The sequence below is a fragment of the Podarcis bocagei genome (genome assembly GCF_964188305.1).
Source record: "Podarcis bocagei genome assembly, chromosome: 2".
Taxonomy (NCBI): Eukaryota; Metazoa; Chordata; class Lepidosauria; order Squamata; family Lacertidae; genus Podarcis; species Podarcis bocagei.
In genome coordinates this window covers 18003403-18023878 of record NC_138126.1, presented here as the reverse complement: position 1 = coordinate 18023878, position 20476 = coordinate 18003403, and the positions used below count along the sequence as shown (strand labels likewise).

The window sequence follows — 20476 nt, the reverse complement described above, 5'->3', positions numbered from 1 at the left end:
GGAGGAAAGGCCCAGATACAAATATAATAAATAAATGAGGAAAGGAGTGCTTGTTGCCACAAACAAAGTTGCCAACAAACACGATTTCAGCAACAAACCTTGATTTCAGCATGGCATTTGACAAGGTGCCCCATGATATTCTTGTAAAGAAGCTGGTAAAATGCGGTCTTGACTATGCTACCACTCAGTGGATTTGTAACTGGCTGACTGACCGAACCCAAAGGGTGCTCATCAATGGTTCCTCTTCATCCTGGAGAAGAGTGACTAGTGGGGTGCCACAGGGTTCTGTCTTGGGCCCGGTCTTATTCAACATCTTTATCAACGACTTGGATGATGGACTCAAGGGCATCCTGATCAAATTTGCAGATGACACCAAACTGGGAGGGGTGGCTAACACCCCAGAGGACAGGATCACACTTCAAAACGACCTTGACAGATTAGAGAACTGGGCCAAAACAAACAAGATGAATTTTAACAGGGAGAAATGTAAAGTATTGCACTTGGGCAAAAAAATGAGAGGCACAAATACAAGATGGGGGACACTTGGCTTGAGAGCAGTACATGTGAAAAGGATCTAGGAGTCTTGGTTGACCACAAACTTGACATGAGCCAAAAGTGTGACGCGGCAGATAAAAAAGCCAATGCAATTCTGGGCTGCATCAATAGGAGTATAGCATCTAGATCAAGGGAAGTAATAGTGCCACTGTATTCTGCTCTGGTCAGACCTCACCTGGAGTACTGTGTCCAGTTCTGGGCACCACAGTTCAAGAAGGACACTGACAAACTGGAACGTGTCCAGAGGAGGGCAACCAAAATGGTCAAAGGCCTGGAAACGATGCCTTATGAGGAACGGCTAAGGGAGCTGGGCATGTTTAGCCTGGAGAAGAGGAGGTTAAGGGGTGATATGATAGCCATGTCCAAATATATAAAAGGATGTCACATAGAGGAGGGAGAAAGGTTGTTTTCTGCTGCTCCAGAGAAGCGGACACGGAGCAATGGATCCAAACTACAAGAAAGAAGATTCCACCTAAACATTAGGAAGAACTTCCTGACAGTAAGAGCTGTTTGACAGTGGAATTTGCTGCCAAGGAGTGTGGTGGAGTCTCCTACTTTGGAGGTCTTTAAGCAGAGGCTTGACAACCATATGTCAGGAGTGCTCTGATGGTGTTTCCTGCTTGGACTCGATGGCCCTTGTGGTCTATTCCAACTCTATGATTCTATGATTCTAGGGGCAGTTCCAAGGGTTGTGGTTCGAGTATACACGATTCCCACCCCTAGAACGTAACTTCCACCTAAGCTGAGAGTTACCTGTATTTGTAACTTTGCTATCTGAAGCAGCGTCCATATACTCTATCACTCGGTAGTAAACCAGTTTTTATTCCTCTTGTGTGTGAATGTCTTGTGGGCAAAAGGTGAAGGCTTGTAAACACATATTCACAACGAGCGCACATTATAACTCTCGCAAAAGGTCCCAGACCTCTTGGTAGCGTGTGTAGGGACGAGAGCTGGACACTGGTCTTTAACTGGTGGGTCGAAACTCACCACCAAGTTGCAGTTTGTCTTAAGGCGTCTCACAACAGTAGTAAAAAGGTAAAGGGACCCCTGACCATTAGGTCCCGTCGTGGCCGACTCTTGTGTTGCGGCGCTCATCTCACTTTATTGGCCGAGGGAGCCGGCGTACAGCTTCCGCACAATGCGCCTCCTCCCCTCGCTAGTATGCGCCCCGGAGCCGCGGCAAAGGTGTAAAAGAGCCACATGAGGCTCTGGAGCCGCGGGTTGCTGACCCCTGGTCTAAACCACTCAGACTCTTGGGCTTGCCGATCGAAAGGTTGGCGGCTCGAATCCCTGCAATGGGGTGAGCTCCCGTTGCTGTGTCTCAGCTCCTGCCAACTTAGCAGTTCAAAGGCACGTCAAAGTGCAAGTAGATAAATAGGTACCGCTCCGGAGGGAAGGTAAACAGCATTTCTGTGTGCTCTGGTTTCCATCAGTGCTCTGTTGCGCCAGAAGCAGTTTAGTCCTGCTGGCCACATGACCCGGAAAGCTGTCTGTGGACAAATGCCGGCTCCCTCCGCCTGAAAGCGAGATGAGTGCCACAATCCCATAGTCACCTTTGACTGGACTTAACTGTCCAGGGGTCCTTTGCCTTCTTCTTCTTTTACCTAAATGCAATAATTAAATATTTGCACACACACGCACACACACACACACACACACACACATCATTATTGGAGTAACTAGACATGAGAAGGGGTTAATGTGCAAGTGCAAATCGCTCCACCTATGAGCGCATCGCACGTGCAAGGTCAACCAGTTGCTATGGCAATGGCCCAGCGCCTTGCCTATATCTGTGATGAATATAGCTCAGCTTAGTTTGTGCGCCGTCATCCTTATGTAGAGTGCGCTGGTCATGAATTGCTGGAGTTCATTTGGAACAACCGGGATCCGTTGCCAACCCGACAAGCTGTAGCTTTATCTACGCACTGTTTTGCTGAGCCTTCTCTTCTGCAACAACAGAAAACCATTTGGACCTTTGCTGAGTGGGACGGGGAGCAACTTTCCCCTGCGTGGAAATGCATGTCTGCTATCAGATCCCACCGATCACCCCCAAGGTCAGAGCAGTGCGTGCGATGATGCCATAAGTCTCGCCCGCGCGCTCTCCGAGATCAGGGTCTATTTGCGCGACTCTCTTTCCTCCGTCCGGCGACGCCTGGAGCACCTCGGAGAGGGGCAAGAGAGGCGGGTCCCAGCCTCCGATCCGATCCCTTCGCGCTCCTCCAAGGGCCGGATTCTCCCCCAGTTTGCGCGAGTGCGCAGGGGAGAGCGCGCAAGGCTACCTTTGCTTGGGATCGTCTCCACCGGCTTGGAGGCTGCAGCAGCGAAGAAGACGCGTCTTCACTTTGGGTGAGTAGGGTTTACCTTTATAATTATACATGTTAAAAAAACAAAAACCTTTATTTTTATTTCTTCCTAATCTGAGTGTATCCTTCAAATTATAAAAAACCCCATAAACATAAAAATCTCGCGCGCGCCCCCAAATAGCGAGCAAGCTTGCGAGTTACTCAGAGCTCTTCTTCCAGCTGTTAAACAAAGCGGGGAGTGGCGAGTTGGTCTAATGGGGAGGGGGGCAAAATGGCGTCTGCAGGATTTCCTTTAAAGATGCGATGTGGGAGGGGATTTTGGTCTTTGATGGATCAGGCTGTGCCCGGAGAAAGCGCCACCGCTTGGACAAAGAAACACACCGCGGTTCTTCCCGCCTGCGATTGCGCGCAGGTCCGAGAAAGAGAGAGGGACGGAGTTTGCATTCTCAGAAACCTTAGTCCGAGAAATAGACACACGGCAGAGTTTAGATTAGCAAAGATGGAAATAAATTTTAGGTTTAAAAAGAGAGAGAAAGGGGGGAAATTGGATTGTATATGTTGAAAATGTTGAAACTTAGTAAAAATATAATTGAGAGAGAGAGAGAGGCTCCATGTTAGCCAGTTGTTAGTATTACCTAGTAGAGAGAATGCAGTCTTTCCTAGAAAAGGGAAGAAAAGAGTTCTTGAGAAGCTGAAAGCTTGCTCACTATTTTTGTGATGTTGCACCTTGTCCTAATAAAAATAAAGTAGTTCATGGCTGAGGGTTTTCAATTCCTTTTCAATGGACCAGTTCTTTGGCTTTTGTGCATCTTGCAGAATGGCAGAATCAGCTGTCCAGAAGTGGGTTTCTATCCCCAAGGGGCTTTCTACCACCTGGGCATGGGCCTGCTCAGTAATTTGGGTGGCAAATTGCTGTTTGCAGTGACTGTAAAGTGTGACATCGCTTTTGGTGTGGGATGTAAGGAATAGATCTGGTAATCTTCCATCTTTCAGCCACAGAGAGATGGCCGCTCCATGAGTTATCCTGTCCCAACTGGTAAACCTGTCTTACCTGGGAGCTCAAGGGTAGAACAGATAGTTTTTTGGCAGAAGGTACCAGGTGTAATCTTAGGTTTGCTCCAGCAGGAAGGCAAGGACCTCATAGCCATTGCCAGCTTGACTGAACGAACAGGAGGAGCCAAGGGTGCGACTCAAGAGTAAGGAAGTTTCCTAGTGCATCAGTGTTGGAGCAACTGGACCTGAGAAGGGGTTCATTTCCTTCCTGAGCATAAATCACCCCATGGATGAGCTAATCAAATGTGCAAGGTCAGCCAAGCCAGTTGCTATGATAACAGCCCAGTGCACCAGGTATATCTGTGATTAATGTATTTCAGCTCAGTTAGTGTTTGTCAGAGCAAGTCGGAGTCTGTTGCTTGTCCAGTGCTGTCTTGAATTGCTGGAGTTTATTTGGAGCCACAGAGATACTTTGTACTTGTATGTTTAGTTGTACTTGTATCTAGGAGTATAGCATCTAGATCAAGGGAAGTAATAGTGCCACTGTATTCTGCTCTGGTCAGACCTCACCTGGAGTACTGTGTCCAGTTCTGGGCACCACAGTTCAAGAAGGACACTGACAAACTGGAACGTGTCCAGAGGAGAGCAACCAAAATGGTCAAAGGCCTGGAAACGATGCCTTATGAGGAACGGCTAAGGGAGCTGGGCATGTTTAGCCTGGAGAAGAGGAGGTTAAGGGGTGATATGATAGCCATGTTCAAATATATAAAAGGATGTCATATAGAGGAGGGAGAAAGGTTGTTTTCTGCTGCTCCAGAGAAGCGGACACGGAGCAATGGATCCAAACTACAAGAAAGAAGATTCCACCTAAACATTAGGAAGAACTTGGCAGGGGGTTGGACTCGATGGCCCTTGTGGTCTCTTCCAACTCTATGATTCTATGATTCTATGAACTTCCTGACAGTAAGAGCTGTTCGACAGTGGAATTTGCTGCCAAGGAGTGTGGTGGAGTCTCCTTCTTTGGAGGTCTTTAAGCAGAGGTTTGACAACCATATGACAGGAGTGCTCTGATGGTGTTTCCTGCTTGGCAGGGGGTTGGACTCGATGGCCCTTGTGGTCTATTCCAACTCTATGATTCTATGTATCTGTATCTATATCCGCAAAAGCTTACAAGCTGTATGTCCTGGAACTGTTACACTGAGCCTTATCTTCTGCAGCTATTTGGACTTTAAACTGCTTCCATGTGGTGACTGGGACTTGCAGCAACTTCCATTGTCCGAGCAATCAGTGCTGAAGCCATTGAGAATTTCGCCCCTTCCTTTCTTCCCACAATGTGAAGTTAGCAAATTGCTTGTCCGTTTTGGGGGTGCGATGTCACATTGAACGTTTATGCTTCTGAAAATGTCCCCTCTCTCTTTGCTTCACCCTCCTTAGCCCCACAGAGTGAAAAAAATGATATCCAAGTCTCAAATGAGATTGCCCCCACCTTCCAGGACAAGGCAAGATGTTGCACAAGAGCCAAACCAGGTAGGATATCCTCCATTAGTTGATGGGTGGGGGCGAGGAGATGGGAGGGGAAAAGGAGGACATAATGCAAGGAGAGTGAACCAGGCAGGGAACAACCCAATGCACGACTTGTTTCCTTCCTTTCCTCCATCCCTCTCTCCTTGTGAATCTAAAAAGGCCTCTTCTGGATTGGATGAAAAGATCCACCTAGTCTAGTAAGTGGGACAATTTACGGCAGAAATAACTTCTGGAAGAACATTCCTACTAGATCCACAGACTAGTTTACCCGGGACAACGGATGGAGATTTGCGTTTCTCATTCACAGAGCAAGAAGTATGGGAATGTTTACAACCCACACTTTACAATCTCCATTAATAAAAATCTTTCTTCTGTGTGTGGACCTCCCTTTCTGGAGTGGGGCATCTGGGGCAAGTCTACGCAGGAAGCAGATCACGTGGGGGGGGGGGGAGAACTGAGCTTGCACCGGGACAGCCACATTTTGAATGCCCTCCCCCTGGTAGAAAATGTCCTGCACATCATAGTGCATGGAAATCTCACAGACTAGAACACGTCGGATGACTAGGCTAGTTTTCTCTGCATCTTCTTTGGCAATCACTCGTAGCCGAGTAAGATGGTCTTCCATAAACACGGTTTTAACAATGAGTCTGTAAGTGATTGTGGAGGCCACTTCTGGATCCACACGTCCTTCCACAGTGGGGACATTGGTTTCCCGGTGGGAGTTGTTCATGGTGAGGGTTTATCAAGCGTGCCTTCCTGTCAGGGAACTGCCATCGGAGGGACAGGTGGTGGAAGGGCTCACGGAGGTTGGGAGAGACCCAGCAGCGGAAGCAGGAACCAGCAGGGGGAGAGGGGGGTCTCTGAGGGAAAGCGAGCAAGAGGGAGGGCTCAGGGACACGTCCAGCGAGAACAGTGGGGAGGTTTCTGGACCTCCCATAGGGAGACCCACTCCTCGCCGGAAACTGTCACGCCGTGAGTCCAGAAGACGTGTTTCCGTTAAGGAGCTTTTATGTTGGAAGCGATTCCGAAAGCAGCCACTGTCGGAATCTGCGAGTGACTAAGAGGAGCCATGTCTGAGGGGCTCCGTCACAGACAGAGGTTTGTGGACTTGAACAAACTCTGAGGGACTACGATTTTACGCACAAGCAGCTCATCATCCCATCACAGCATTCCGACAGTCTTTGAAAAGCAGCTTGTGCAGGAGAAGGCATCATAAGCAACCCCCTGCAGGTGACCACGATTGATGGCAGGGAGCTGTTGGGAGGAGAAGTCAGCTTGCAGACCGTCCCAATGATAATGAAGGTGGCAAGGCACACCGAACTGATAGCGTTTAATGTGGCCACCTTGGGAGGAGCTCCCATTATATTGGGGATGAGCTGGCTAGCGTTACATGATCCGCTGGTGGGCTGGCATCAGAGAGTGGTTTCCTTTGGTTCAGCACATTGCTTAGAACACTGCAAAGAGGGAAAGGGTTTGGCAGGGGCCCAAGCCACCCTAGCAGGGACTGAAGTAATGGAGAACGTGAAGGTACCACGACAATAACCACGACAATACGCAGATCTCCGCGACGTCTTCAGCGAAAGGGAAGCTGACCAACTACCCCCGCATAGACCCTTTGATTGTCAAATCAATTTACTCCCTGGGGCACAGCTCCCTGTAGGCAAGCTGTACGCCATGTCAGACAGAGAGATGCAGGCGCTAAGGGAGTTCATTGACAAGAACCTGAAGAGAGGTTTCATCCGAGAGTCCAGAGCGGTGGGAGGCAGCCCAGTGTTTTTTGTGGATTAAAAAAACACGGACAAGCCGAGGCTGGTGTGTGACTTCAGGGCATTGAACGCAGTGTCAGAACCAGTGGCCTTCCCTATGCCCAGGATTGACGACATTTTGACAAGGGTGCGGAAGGGAAAGATTTTCACAAAGCTGGACCTAAGGGGGGCGTACAACCTGATACGAATAAGGAAGGGGGATGAATGGAAAACCACCATGTTCACCCCTTTGGGGGCATTTGAATATTTAGTGATGCCCTTCGGCCTACAAGCAGGCTCCGCGTGCTTTCAATCGTTTATGAACCACGTACTGGGGCCTTTGCTTTACAAGAATTGTGTGGCCTTCTTAGATGACGTGTTGGTGTATTCTGAGAATGAGGAGCAGCATGTGAGAGACGTCAGAGAAGTGTTGAGCAGGCTGCAAGCCAACCAGCTGTGGGTGAAACTGGAGAAGTGTCAGTTTCATACCAAGGAGGTGGAATTCCTGGGGTATCGCCTGTCAGACAAGGGATTGGCCATGGATCCCGGCAAGGTCCAGGCGGTGCTGGAATGGAAAACACCCAAAACAAAGAAGGATGTGCAGAGGTTCCTAGGGTTTGGGAACTTCTATCGTAAGTTCATCCAAAACTTTGCCCACCTGACGGCGCCCATTACGGACTGTCTCAGCAGTAAGAAGAAATTCGTGTGGACTGAGGAGGCGGAGCGAGCATTTGAGAAACTAAAAAGGGCCTTCGCCTCGGAAGAACAACTCCTGCATGTGGATTTACAAAAACCGATGAGAGTGGAAACTGACGCATCAGACAGAGCGATCAGGGCGGTGCTTCTGCAGCCAGGGAAGGAGGAGTCAGAGTGGAGACCGTGTGCCTTTTTTTCGCGAAAGCTGAACAAATCCAAGAGGAACTACACGGTGTATGACCGAGAACTACTCGCCATTCTTGAGGCGTTCCGGAGATGGAGGCACCTGCTAATTGGCGCACAACATAAGGTGCAAGTGTGCACTGACCACAAGAACCTAGAGTATTGGAGAACGGCACGAGTGCTCAACCAACGGCAAGTGAGATGGGCCCAGGAGTTCTCCAAATTTAACTTTGAGATTTGTTACGTGCCAGGCCCAGAGAACATTAGGGCGGACGCTCTCTCACGCAAACCTGAGTATTTGGAGGGGGAGGGAGCACCCGAAGAGAGACATGTCATTCCAGAGGACCGCTGGGTGTGTGGGGCGGCATTGGTGGGGCAAAGAGAACTGGTAGAGGGAACGGAGAATGATGAATACGCCCAGGACAAACTCAGGGGTCTCAGGAGGGAGGGAGACAAACCCGGAGGTTTTGAGGAGAGAAACGGGGCATTGTATTACAAGGGAGCGCTGTATATACCTGAAGGGGAGTTGAGGGGGAAGGTACTCAAGCAGCTGCACGATAGCCCCACAGCGGGGCATTTTGGGCAACACAAAACCATGTGGTTGGTTACCAGGGAATTTTGGTGGCCCAAGGTCAGGGAAGATGTACGGGAGTATGTGAGAGGTTGTGACCAATGCCAGCGAGCCAAAGGGGAGAGGCGGGCGCCGGCGGGGTTATTAGAACCGCTACCCACACCTGAAAGGCCATGGGAAGCAGTGTCAATAGATTTCATGACTGATCTGCCAAAGTCCAGAGGGAAAACAGCCATCATGGTTGTGGTAGACCTGTTAACCAAAATGGGCCACTTTATAGCCTGCTCACATGCTGTCACGGCAGAAGAAACAGCGAAATTGTTTGTAGAAAATGTTTTTAGGTTGCATGGTGCCCCCTTGAGGGTGGTTTCTGACCGAGGGAAACAATTTACTTCCAGGTTCTGGAGGAAGCTCATGAGCTTACTGCATGTAGAGGTCAATTTTTCGACTGCCTGGCATCCTGAAACCAACGGGCAGGCGGAAAGAGCCAATGGCATCCTCCAGCAATATCTGAGGTGTTATGTCAATGACAGAGAGAATGATTGGGTGGAGAAGCTGGCGTTGGCGGAATTTGCCTACAACAATGCGGAGAACGTGTCCACAGGGATGAGCCCCTTTTTGGCTAATTACGGGTGCCATCCCAGGGCTTTCCCAGGGGGGGAAGGGGAGAGATGGAGCGTCCCGGCTGCTGAACAGTTTGTAGAAGAAATGGAAGCGATCCATCGTCAGCTCCAACTCAACTTAGACAGGGCCAAGGAGGAGTATAAAAGGCAGGCAGACAAAAACAGAAGGGAAGGTGAAACCATTAGGGTGGGGGACCAGGTGTGGCTGTCAACCCAAGGGTTACCATTCAAAGGGGGTTGTAAGAAGTTAAGACCCAAAAGATTGGGCCCATTTGAAGTCACGCAACAGGTCAACCCAGTGGCTTTCAGACTCCGGTTACCGAACCACATGAAGCTGCACCCAGTTTTCCACAGGTCGTTGCTGTCACCGTATAAAGGGGACAGAGAAGGGAGGTTCACCCGGGAACCAGCAATGGAGGAAAGGGAACACAGCAGCCATGTGGCGGAGATCCTCGATTCCAGGTGGAAGTGAGATCAAGTGGAGTATTTGGTAATGTGGGAAGGGGAACTGGAGTCGGAAAACACCTGGGTCATGGCAGAGGATGTCAATGACGAGGTCTTAATAGAAACTTTTCATCAGAGGTTCCCACGTAAACCTCAGCCTGTAGCGAGGTTCTGGAGGGAATACTTTGCAACCACAGATGAGGAAGAGGAGTTGGAGGGGTTCACAGATGCCGAGGAGGAGGAGGATTCAGCGACCCGGAATGGCAGCCGATGGAGGGAAATGTTCGAGACGTCTGAAGATGAAGAGGATTCTTTTCGGGGTTTTACCTCCTCACCGCCCAGAGGAGAGGGAACGGGAGGGGGTGACGGGGGCCCTGGAGGGGAGGTGGATGTCAGGGAACTGCCATCGGAGGGACAGGTGGTGGAAGGGCTCACGGAGGTTGGGAGAGACCCAGCAGCGGACGCAGGAACCAGCAGGGGGAGAGGTGGGTCTCTGAGGGAAAGTGAGCAAGAGGGAGGGCTCCAGGGACACGTCCAGCGAGAACAGTGGGGAGGTTTCTGGACCTCCCATAGGGAGACCCACTCCTCGCCGGAAACTGTCACGCCGTGAGTCCAGAAGACGTGTTTCCGTTAAGGAGCTTTTATGTTGGAAGCGATTCCGAAAGCAGCCACTGTCGGAATCTGCGAGTGACTAAGAGGAGCCATGTCTGAGGGGCTCCGTCACAGACAGAGGTTTGTGGACTTGAACAAACTCTGAGGGACTACGATTTTACGCACAAGCAGCTCATCATCCCATCACACTTCCTCTTAGCACTTTTCTCTCTTGCGTCCTGAGTTTGAGTGTCTTCAAAGCCCATGACACCTTTGGTAAAGGCTGTTCTCCAACTGGAGCACTCGCAGGCAAGTGTTTCCCAATTGTCGGTGTTTATACTACATTTTTTTAGATTTGCCCTGAGACAGTCTTTAAACCTCTTTTGTTGACCACCAGCATTACGCTGTTTCCATTTTTAAGTTCGGAATAGAGTAGTTGCTTTGGAAGACGATCATCAGGCATCCGCACAACATGATCAGTCCAACCAAGTTGATGTTGAAGAATCATTGCTTCAACACTGGTGATCTTTGCTTCTTCCAGTACCCTGGTATTAGTTTGCCAGTCTTCCCAAGTGATGTGTTACTGATTTTGTTTTGTTTTTTGTATGGAGGAGCATTCTGATCACCCACTGCAATCTGGATTGGCACATTCCAGAAACCTGGTGTTTTGCATTTGGGGTTTTGGGCAGAAAAAGATATTGGCCTGTGTTGCTATGGCTTTGGAGAGCAATGCACAAGTAGATGTGGCTTCAAGTGGTTTCTGTAAGTTGAGCTGAGTAAGATGCCCTCTGGGGTGGCTACTTTCTGTTCTGTGTCTGTGGCTCAGACTTTTGAAAGGGATTCTAGAGTTGCAGAGTTCTATCCTTTTGAAATGCAGGTGGCACTGTGGTCTAAACCACTGAGCCTAGGGCTTGCCGATCGGAAGGTCGGCGGTTTGAATCCCCGCAACGGGGTGAGCTCCCGTTGCTCGGTCCCTGCTCCTGCCAACCTAGCAGTTCCAAAGCACGTCAAAGTGCAAGTAGATAAATAGGTACCACTCCGGCAGGAAGGTAAACGGCATTTCCGTGCGCTGCTCTGGTTTTGCCAGAAGCGGCTTAGTCATGCTGGCCACATGACCCAGAAAAACTGTCTGCAAACAAATATCGGCTCCCTCGGCCAGTAAAGCGAGATGAGCACCGCAACCCCAGAGTTGTTTGCGACTGCACTTAACTGTCAGGGGTCCTTTACCTTTACCTTATCCTTTTGAATGCATGTGTGGGAAATGAGATGAGGGTCTCTCTGTCCTCGCAGGGGCCGGTGGTGACCTTTGAAGATGTGGCTGTGTATTTCACGGCGAGCCAGGGGGCTCTGCTGGATCCCGACCAAAGGGCCTTGTACAGGCATGTCATGTTGGAGAATTATGGGAACGTGGCCTCGTTGGGTAAGGAGCTTCTGTCTTCATTACGAAACAGCTGGGTGTCTTCATGTTCACAGGGCAAATAATGACTTTATGTATTTACTAGTGTACTAATTGCTTAAGGATTTTTAAGGTCAGATTGCATTATATACTTACCTTCTTGCAAAGTCACGGCAGGCTATTCTGAGGGAAGACCAAGTCATTACATTGTTCATGCATCTGCCCCATTCTTTAGCATTTTTAAAATCATTTAAGGCCGTACGCATGGGGTCAGGGATTTACAGGGCTTACTGACCACTGTACATTGAAATGGGTTACAAATCCCAAGTAACACCAGTGCAAAATGGCAGAGATGGGCAAGGGATTTTGGAGGAGTTCGGTTTTAAGGCAAACCACGTAGTGCAGGGGTCAGCAAACTTTTTCAGCAGGGGGCCGGGTCCACTATCCCTCAGACCTTGTGGGGGGCTGGACTATATTTTTTTTTTGGGGGGGGGGAAATGAATGAATTCCTATGCCCCACAAATAACCCAGAGATGCATTTAAAAGGACACATTCTACTCATGTAAAAACACGCTGATTCCCAGACTGTCCGCGGGCCGGATTTGGAAGGCAATTGGGCCAGATCCGGCCCCCGTGCCTTAGTTTGCCTACCCATGATATAGCGGGTAAACAAATACAATAGCAATGTACTGCCTAGGAAAAAGTCTTCTGACCTTTAAGTTACTGTAACAATACACAGTTCAACCCGGAAAGGAAAGAAGAGGCGTTCAGGGATATTTTTTTAAAAATAATTTGCAGTTATTTTTATAGATTCAGGAAATTCAGCTATGTATTTGATGGTGAGTTGTGTTGTGAAAGGTAGTTTTGGGGCTTGTTTTCCGGAGCCACTTTGCGGGGGTCATAGGATGAGTTTGTGGGGGTTGACCACATCCTTAGACATTCTCTGCTTTTCTTTCCTGGGAAGGATCTCCATTCGCCAAACCTGAACTTATTTGCCAGCTGGAAAAAGGGGGAGAGCTCTGGGTGCCAGATTCTCAGGACTTGGATGAAACAGAGAGTTCCAGCTCCAACTCAGGTGAGGGGTTTTGGGAAACCAGGAGACCAAGACTCTTTCCAGATTTCTGGGAAATCTGGCCATTATCCTTTTAAAATGTTAGGATTTCCTCCTAATTTAATTATTGTACAGCATCTAGCCCTTAAGCTGTATTATATTTATACTTTGAGAGGAGTTAGTGTTTGATATAGGGACGCGGGTGGCGCTGTGGGTTAAACCACAGAGCCTAGGGCTTGCTGATCAGAAGGTTCGAATCCCCGCGACAGGGTGAGCTCCCGTTGCTCAATCCCTGCTCCTGCCCACCTAGCAGTTCAAAAGCACGTAAAAGTGCAAGTAGATAAATAGGTACCACTCCAGCAGGAAGGTAAACGGCGTTTCCGTGCGCTGCTCTGGTTCGCCAGAAGTGGCTTAGTCATGCTGGCCACATGACTTGGAAGCTGTACGCCGGCTCCCTTGGCCAGTAAAGCGAGATGAGTGCCGCAACCCCAGAGTCGTCCGTGACTGGACCTAACAGGGGTCACTTTACCTTTTTTAGTGTTTGATATACAGTTGAACCTCGGAAGTTGAACGCCTTTGAACTCGAAGCTGCGCCTTGGTTTTTGAACTGTTCTGGGAGTTGAACGGACTCCCAGAATGGACTAAATTGGAAAACCAAGGTACAGTCATACCTCGGGTTGAATGCGCTTCGGGTTGAGCACGTTCGAGTTGCGCTATGCGGCAACCTGGAAGTAACGGAGCGCGTTACTTCCGGGTTTCACCACTTGCGCATGCGCAGACGCTTAATATGACGTCATTCGTGGAAGCAGGGAAAAGCGATGCGTGCATGCGCAGACGTGCCGTCGCTAGTTATGTTTGCTTCTAGATACGAACGGGGCTCCTGAACGGATCCTTTTCTTATCCAGAGGTACCACTGTACGACTGTACTGCCATTGTGGGAGAAGGAAGAGGTGGGTGTTGATGGGCCTCTTCTTGACTTTATGTTAGTAGCTGAATTTCCACCTTCTAACTCTTAACATGTTTCAATCTTCTTTATCCTCCAAAATAAATATCTTTCTTACTATTTCCCCCATATCCCAGCAGGTCTGTGCAATCAAAAGAATTTATATTTCACGTGGGGGTTGCAGTTAACGCAGATACCAACTCTTGCCAATCGCCAGCAAATGATGGAAGGCGAGAAACTGAACAAATGCATGGACTGTGGGAAATGCTTTGCTCGGAAATCAAAGCTCGTGGAGCACCAGAGAGTCCACACAGGAGAAAAACCGTACGAATGCTCCGAGTGTGGGAAACGTTTCGCTTGGAAATGGCCGCTTGTGATACACCAGAGAGTCCACACGGGAGAGAAACCCCACCAATGCTTGGAGTGTGGGATGCGCTTTGCTGAAAAGCCAAAACTCAACAGGCACCAGAGTGTCCACACTGGAGAGAAGCCGTATGAGTGCTCCGAATGTGGCAAAACGTTTGCTCAGAAATCGTACCTCATAATGCACCAGCGAATCCACACGGGAGAGAAGCCATTTCAGTGCTTGGATTGCGGCAAAGGTTTCGCCCACAAATCGAAGCTTGTGAGCCACCGGAGGGTTCACACCGGAGAGAAATCGCACGAGTGCTTGGAATGTGGCCGGTGTTTCGCTCACAAATCGTACCTCGTGATGCACCGCCGAACCCACACGGGAGAGAAACCTTTCGAATGCCTGGACTGCGAGAAGTCCTTTGCCCAGAAATCACACCTCACGATCCACCACCGAACCCACACGGGAGAGAAACCTTTCAAATGCCTGGCGTGTGGAAAATGCTTTGCCGATTCCTCTGCCTTTACAGGGCACCAGAGAGTCCACACTGGCGAGAAAACCTACAAATGCGCGCAGTGTGGGAAGTGTTTTGCTTGGAAATCAAACCTCACACTCCACCAGAGAAGCCACGCGACCGAGGAAGCGTGCAAATGCTCCGAGTGCGGGAAATGTTTTGCTCGGAAATCGCACCTCCGCAGCCACGAGAGGGTCCACAGAGGGGAGAAACTGTACAAATGTTTGGAGTGTGGGAAATGCTTCTCCTGGAAGTTGCATCTCGCGAACCACCAGAGAGTCCACGGGGGAAAGAAACCACATAAGTGTTTGGAGTGTGGGAAGTGCTTTAGTCAGAAATCGCACCTCACAATCCACAAAAGCGTTCACACGGGAGAGAAGCCCTTTAAATGTCTGGAGTGCGGGAAATGTTTTAATCTCAAGTCCCGTCTTGTGGAACATCAAAGAATCCACACGGGAGAGAAACCCTACACATGCAAAGAGTGCGGGAAGGCTTTTGCTAACAAATCAAATCTCCAGACACACCTGAGAGTCCATACAGGGGAAAAGCCGTTCAAATGCCTGGAGTGTGGGAAGTGTTTCACTGTGAAATCTAGTCTCGTGAAGCACCACAAGGCCCACACAGGAGAGAAACCTTATAAATGTGTGGAGTGTGGGAAATGTTTTGCTTGCAAATCACAATACGTGATGCACCAGAGGATCCACACGGGAGAGAAACCCTTTAAATGCGCAGAGTGCGGGAAATGTTTTGCTCGGACGTCATACCTCAAAAACCACCAGAGACTCCACACTGGCAAGAAGCCGTATAAGTGCTTAAAGTGTAGGGAATGTTTTTCTTTGAAATCAGCCCTTCTCAGACACCAGGCAGCTCACACAGATGATGGACCTCATGAATATTCATCCCAGTAGAGATTCTTCACACCTGAGAACACCAGGTGAGACATTGTTATAGTTATTTCCACGTGTTATAATTTTGGCTGGCTGGCCTAATTATGTCTATCGGGCGAAGATTCTCCACTGCTGAGCAGATCAACATGACCTTCCTTAAATTATCATTCTTTAATTAATTGATTTATTGATTGATTAGTTCCATTTCTTCATCCGAACATCACAGGATGGTTTGCAATATAAAAACTAAAATGCATAACATAGTAACAAAGTCAAACAATGCCTTCCCCTCCCCCACAAAAAAGTAATTTAAAAGGCCGTTGTTGTTGTTGTTGTTTAGTCATTTAGTCATGTCCGACTCTTTGTGACCCCATGGACCAGAGCACGCCAGGCACTCCTGTCTTCCACTGCCTCCCGCAGTTTGGTCAAACTCATGCTGGTAGCTTCGAGAACACTGGCCAGCCATCTCGCCCTCTCTCGTCCCCTTCTCCTTGTGCCCTCCATCTTTCCCAACATCAGGGTCTTTTCCAGGGAGTCCTCTCTTCTCATGAGGTGGCCAAAGTATTGGAGCCTCAGCTTCAGGATCTGTCCTTCCAGTGAGCACTCAGGGCTGATTTCCTTCAGAATGGAGAGGTTTGATCTTCTTGCAGTCCATGGGACTCTCAAGAGTCTCCTCCAGCACCAGAATTCAAAAGCATCAGTTCTTCGGCGATCAGCCTTCTTTATGGTCCAGCTCTCACTTCCATACATTACTACTGGGAAAACCATAGCTTTAACTATACAGACCTTTGTTGGCAAGGTGATGTCTTTGTTTTGAAAAAGTCACAGATTGTTTAATTAGCCAAAGGCCAAAATTAACCTGATGAGCTAGTTTACTTAATGAAGAAAGAGTTTTTTCTTTCTTTCTTCTTCTTTTACATGGGGAAATATTTTTGGCTGACTCCTCCCATGTCCTCAGTCTGAAGCAGTAGAGTCTAGGATTCCAATCTTCATTCTGTGGAATGGGAAGATCAGAATTAGCTCGAAATGTTTACCTATTATTTATTTATTAAATTTCTACACTGTACTTCATCCGAAGTTGATAGGGTGATTTGCAATATAAATACATGGCCATATATAGCGTAATAAAAATCAAGAACAGTCCCCCCCCCCAAGTTTAAAAGGCCATAGATTATTTAATTAGCCAAAGGCCTGGGAGGAAAATAATGTTTTTGCCTCAACCTAAAAGATATGTAACGAAGGTGCCAGGCAAACCTCTCTGGGGAGAGCATTCCACAAGTGGGGAGCCACTGAAAAAAAGGCCCCGTTCTCGTGTTGCCTCCCTTAGGACCGCTCACAGAGGAGGCACACAAAGAAGCACCTCAGATGATGATCACAGGGTCTGGGGAGAGTCAGATCTTGAGGTACTGTGGCTCTGAGTCATTCCAGCCTTTAGGAGTCAAAGCCAGCACTTTGAATCGGGCCTGGAAACTAATTGGCAGCCAATGTAGTTGGGCCAGGATTGGCGTTATATACCATATTTTTCTCTCTATAACACACAGTTTTTTTCTCCGAAAAAGGAAGGGGAAATGTCTGTGCGTGTTATTGAGCGAATATGTGGTCCCTGGAGCCGACGGTGCGAGTGGAGGCAAAAATCAAATCGCTTCTCGGAGAAGGGAAACCTGAAAAGAGGAAGCGGCTGCTTTCCTGCATTCTGCCTCAGGGTCTTACTGCCCACCCTCTTCTGTTTCGTTGCTGTGTTTGCTCAAACGGAACAAAGAGCAGGGAAAGCCCCTCCCCTCCAAGCAAGAAGAGGGGAAAGCAGAGCGTCCTTCCTTCTAATTCCTCTCCTTGCTCCGGTGCTGCTGCTGCTGCTGCTGCGTCTAGGGACTCGCAGGCAGCCGGAAAACATGCAGGTGGGAGAGAGAGAGAGAGAGAGAGAGAGAGAGAGCGCTGGCTGGCTTGTGTGGGTGGGTGGGGGGAAACTTTTGCCTTCCTTTCCTCACATTATAGCCCTCTCCTGCATTTTTAGCCAGCTGCTTCTCTGCACACCCCTCTTGTGCTCCTTGTCCCTTCTGTGTTTTTCCTTCCCTCCCCACTTAAAATGTGGTTACAAAGCACGGATCCACATGGATCCTCAGGATCTTTGCATTGGGTCACCCCAAATTCACCATCAGATCACATAGCATGTCCATGGCTACAGCCTGCACCAAAAAAATCACGCACCCACTGTTGCCTGGGGCTGCAGTGGTGCAAAAACGTGGTTACAAAGCATGGATCCACATGGATCCTCAGGATCTTTGCATTGGGTCACCCCAAATTCACCATCAGAGAACATGTCTGTGGCCACAGCATGAACCACAAAAATGATACATCCACTGTTTCATTCAAAATGTTTTTCCCCTTGTTTTCCTCCTCTAAAAACGATTTGCGTGTTATGGTCAGGTGTGTGTTATAGAGCGAAAAATACGGTATATACATAAATTAGATTATGTTTTTTATTAGTTTTCAATTACAATAATCTAATAGTAGCCTCATTATAACAATGCCAAATTATAATACAATTACTAATACCAATCATTCAGATACCAAATTATATAATTTAGGTGCCGCCCCCCTGGCGTGCTAGAATTGATGGTTTGATGATTTACTTTATTTCTGCGTTCCAAAATCTTACTAATTTCAATTACACCCCAGTCAAAATAACAATCCCTTATACAACAACCACAATGTTAACGACTTCCATTCGTATTAAATGATTTATAAAGCGACAGGGGAAGCGTTCAAGCTATATCCTTGCTCTTCCTGTGTGTGGCAATTATTCTGCCCGTGTTGTTTCTTGTAAAATATTACGTCTGTCTTTTCAGAGGCAGCCTTTTCTATAATGTGTTGCAGTAATCTAATTCTCTTTCTATTTCTTCGTCCCAGCATCTTATCCGAGAGAAATGCTCTTCTGCAAAGTCCATGGGAGCACTGAGTTTTGGGAGAAGGTAGAGAAGCCACTCGAGAAAGAATATTGTCTGAGGAAACAGGCTGTGCCAAAAAGATGGTTGAGAATCAACAAATTTCTGCAAAGGGGAGGCATCATGAGTGTTTGACGCATGTCTGAAAGTACATTTAACCTGGGATTGTGTATGTGTGTGTTTATAGACTGATGCTTTTATTGCTATCTACCGGCACTTCAGACAAGATTTTCCGGATCTGGGTAGGTTGTCGTTAATCATATAGCATATCTTTATTAAAGTGACAAAAAAGAAGGAGTTCTAAATTATTATAGCAAATTGTCTGCTGTTAGGACTTGCCGATCAGAAGGTTGGTGGTTTGAATCCCCATGACGGGGCGAGCTCCCGTTGCTCGGTCCCTGCTCCTGCCAACCTAGCAGTTCGAAAGCACGTCAAAGTGCCAAGCAGATAAATAGGTACCACTCTGGTGGGAAGGTAAACGGCGTTTCCGTGTGCTGCTCTGGTTCACCAGAAGCAGCTTAGTCATGCTGGCCACATGACCCAGAAGCTGTACACCGGCTCCCTCGGCCAATAAAGCGAGATGAGCGCCGCAACCCCAGAGTCGGCCACGACTGGACCTAATGGTCAGGGGTCCCTTTACCTTGGGTTAAGAACTTAATTGGTTCTGGAGGTCCGTTCTTAACCTGAAACTGTTCTTAACCTGAGGTACCACTTTGGCTAATGGGGCCTCCCGCTGTGCCGTTGCTGCGCAATTTCTGCTCTCCTCCTGAAGCAAAGTTCTTAACTCGAGGTACTATTTCTGGGTTAGCGGAGTCTGTAACCTGAAGCATCTGTAACCTGAGGTACCACTGTAGTTGACCTTAAGTCAGAGTTGGGTCTGTTTAGCCTGGATAAGAGGAGACTGAGAGGAGATAGGATAGACATCTTCAAATATCTCAAGGGCTGTCCATGGAAGATGGAGCTAGCTTGTTTTCTCCTGCTCCAGAGAGACATGAACCAGTGGCTTCAAGTTACAAGAAAGAGATTATGACCAAACATCAGGAAGAACTTTCAGGCAGTAAGAATGGGCTCCTTTGGAAGGGGGTGGACTTGCGTTCACTGGAGGTTTTTAAGCAGAGGTTGGATGGCCATCCTGACAGGGAAGCTTTCGTGGAGAGTTCTGCGTCGCAAGGGTTTGGAATTTATGACCCCCGGGGTCCCTTCCAATTCTACAATTCTATGCTTCTATGACATTGAATGAAAAAGGGGGGGATACCCTATCTTTAAGAAAGATAGGGAAGTTTTTAATGACTAATGTTTTAATGTATTTTTAATCTTTTGTTGGAAGCCACCCAGAGTGGCTGGGGAAACCCAGCCAGAGGGGCGGGGTATAAATAAATAAATAAATAAAAATATAATAATAACGAATGAATGACTTTTATTATTTCGGTCACAGACCAGTTCCAGCCCACAAACAATATCAAGGAAGTCATTATTAGGTAGTGGTTTGGCAAAGCAGACGACACAGAGATTTCTCCAAGTAGTTCTTTATAAATAAGCTGGAACTGAACTGAACAGCAAACAGCTCAGCCGGCCTGCTTTTATAGGCAGCCGGCGGTCAGCATTGTAACAACAACATCCCAGGGTTTCCCGCCTAAATTAACTGATATGGACCTGAGGGAAAACTATATACATGATACCCCTGGTGGCCAGGGTCAGAACTTCAATACATAACAGTCATAAAACACAACAGGGATACATTTGAGTTTGCAATTAGGTATAACAGGGACAATACAGATATAGCAACAGTTAAAAAATATATAAATTAAAACTTAAGCACTAACATATAACCTAAAATTATCATCTGATTTGATTGTTTTTAATTATGTAAAAAGTGTCACTGCTTTCATTACTATTCAGTCAATTAAAAATAAAGATTGGGTGGACAGGCCTGCCACTGATTTTAAATATATTGCCAGTTAAGCTTTCATTCATCTATCTGTCTATCTATCTATCATCTATCTATCTATCTATCTATCTATCTATCTATCTATCATCTATCTATCTTTTATCCATCCATTTATCTGTGGAGGCTATACAACCATGGGCAAGTTAACAGCTCTTGGAAATTCCTCCAAAGGCTGGGAACTTGTAAATTAGCAATGCTCTATCCATTATCCTCTA

General features: G+C 47.9%; 1 protein-coding gene and 1 long non-coding RNA gene across 4 annotated transcripts in view; both read left to right on the top strand.

The window, feature by feature from the left end:
- LOC308581291 overlaps positions 1 to 20476 on the top strand; it is a 149727-nt gene that overhangs the window by 27695 nt on the left and 101556 nt on the right. The window lies entirely within an intron of this gene.
- Positions 1802 to 19135, top strand: LOC308580570 (uncharacterized protein). Of its 3 annotated transcripts, none has more exons than XM_081182417.1 (6): positions 1802 to 2901; positions 5286 to 5378; positions 11519 to 11648; positions 12589 to 12699; positions 13759 to 15418; positions 18279 to 19135. In XM_081182417.1, the coding sequence occupies exons 2-5, from the start codon at positions 5304 to 5306 to the stop codon at positions 15390 to 15392; spliced, it is 1950 nt and encodes a 649-aa protein (XP_081038543.1). In that variant the 5' UTR covers positions 1802 to 2901; positions 5286 to 5303; the 3' UTR covers positions 15393 to 15418; positions 18279 to 19135. The 3 variants fall into 3 exon arrangements, with proteins under 3 accessions (XP_081038543.1, XP_081038541.1, XP_081038542.1); XM_081182415.1 differs by having other exon boundaries at positions 1803 to 2901; positions 13756 to 15418; XM_081182416.1 differs by having other exon boundaries at positions 1803 to 2910; positions 5296 to 5378; positions 13756 to 15418.

Coding starts and splice junctions, on each gene's coding strand:
- LOC308580570 (XM_081182415.1), top strand. CDS start 5,304: ATGATATCCAAGTCTCAAATGAGATTGCCCCCACCTTCCAGGACAAGG. Junction 11,649..12,588: donor TGGGAACGTGGCCTCGTTGG/GTAAGGAGCTTC, acceptor TTTCCTGGGAAG/GATCTCCATTCGCCAAACCT. Junction 12,700..13,755: donor GAGTTCCAGCTCCAACTCAG/GTGAGGGGTTTT, acceptor CCCATATCCCAG/CAGGTCTGTGCAATCAAAAG.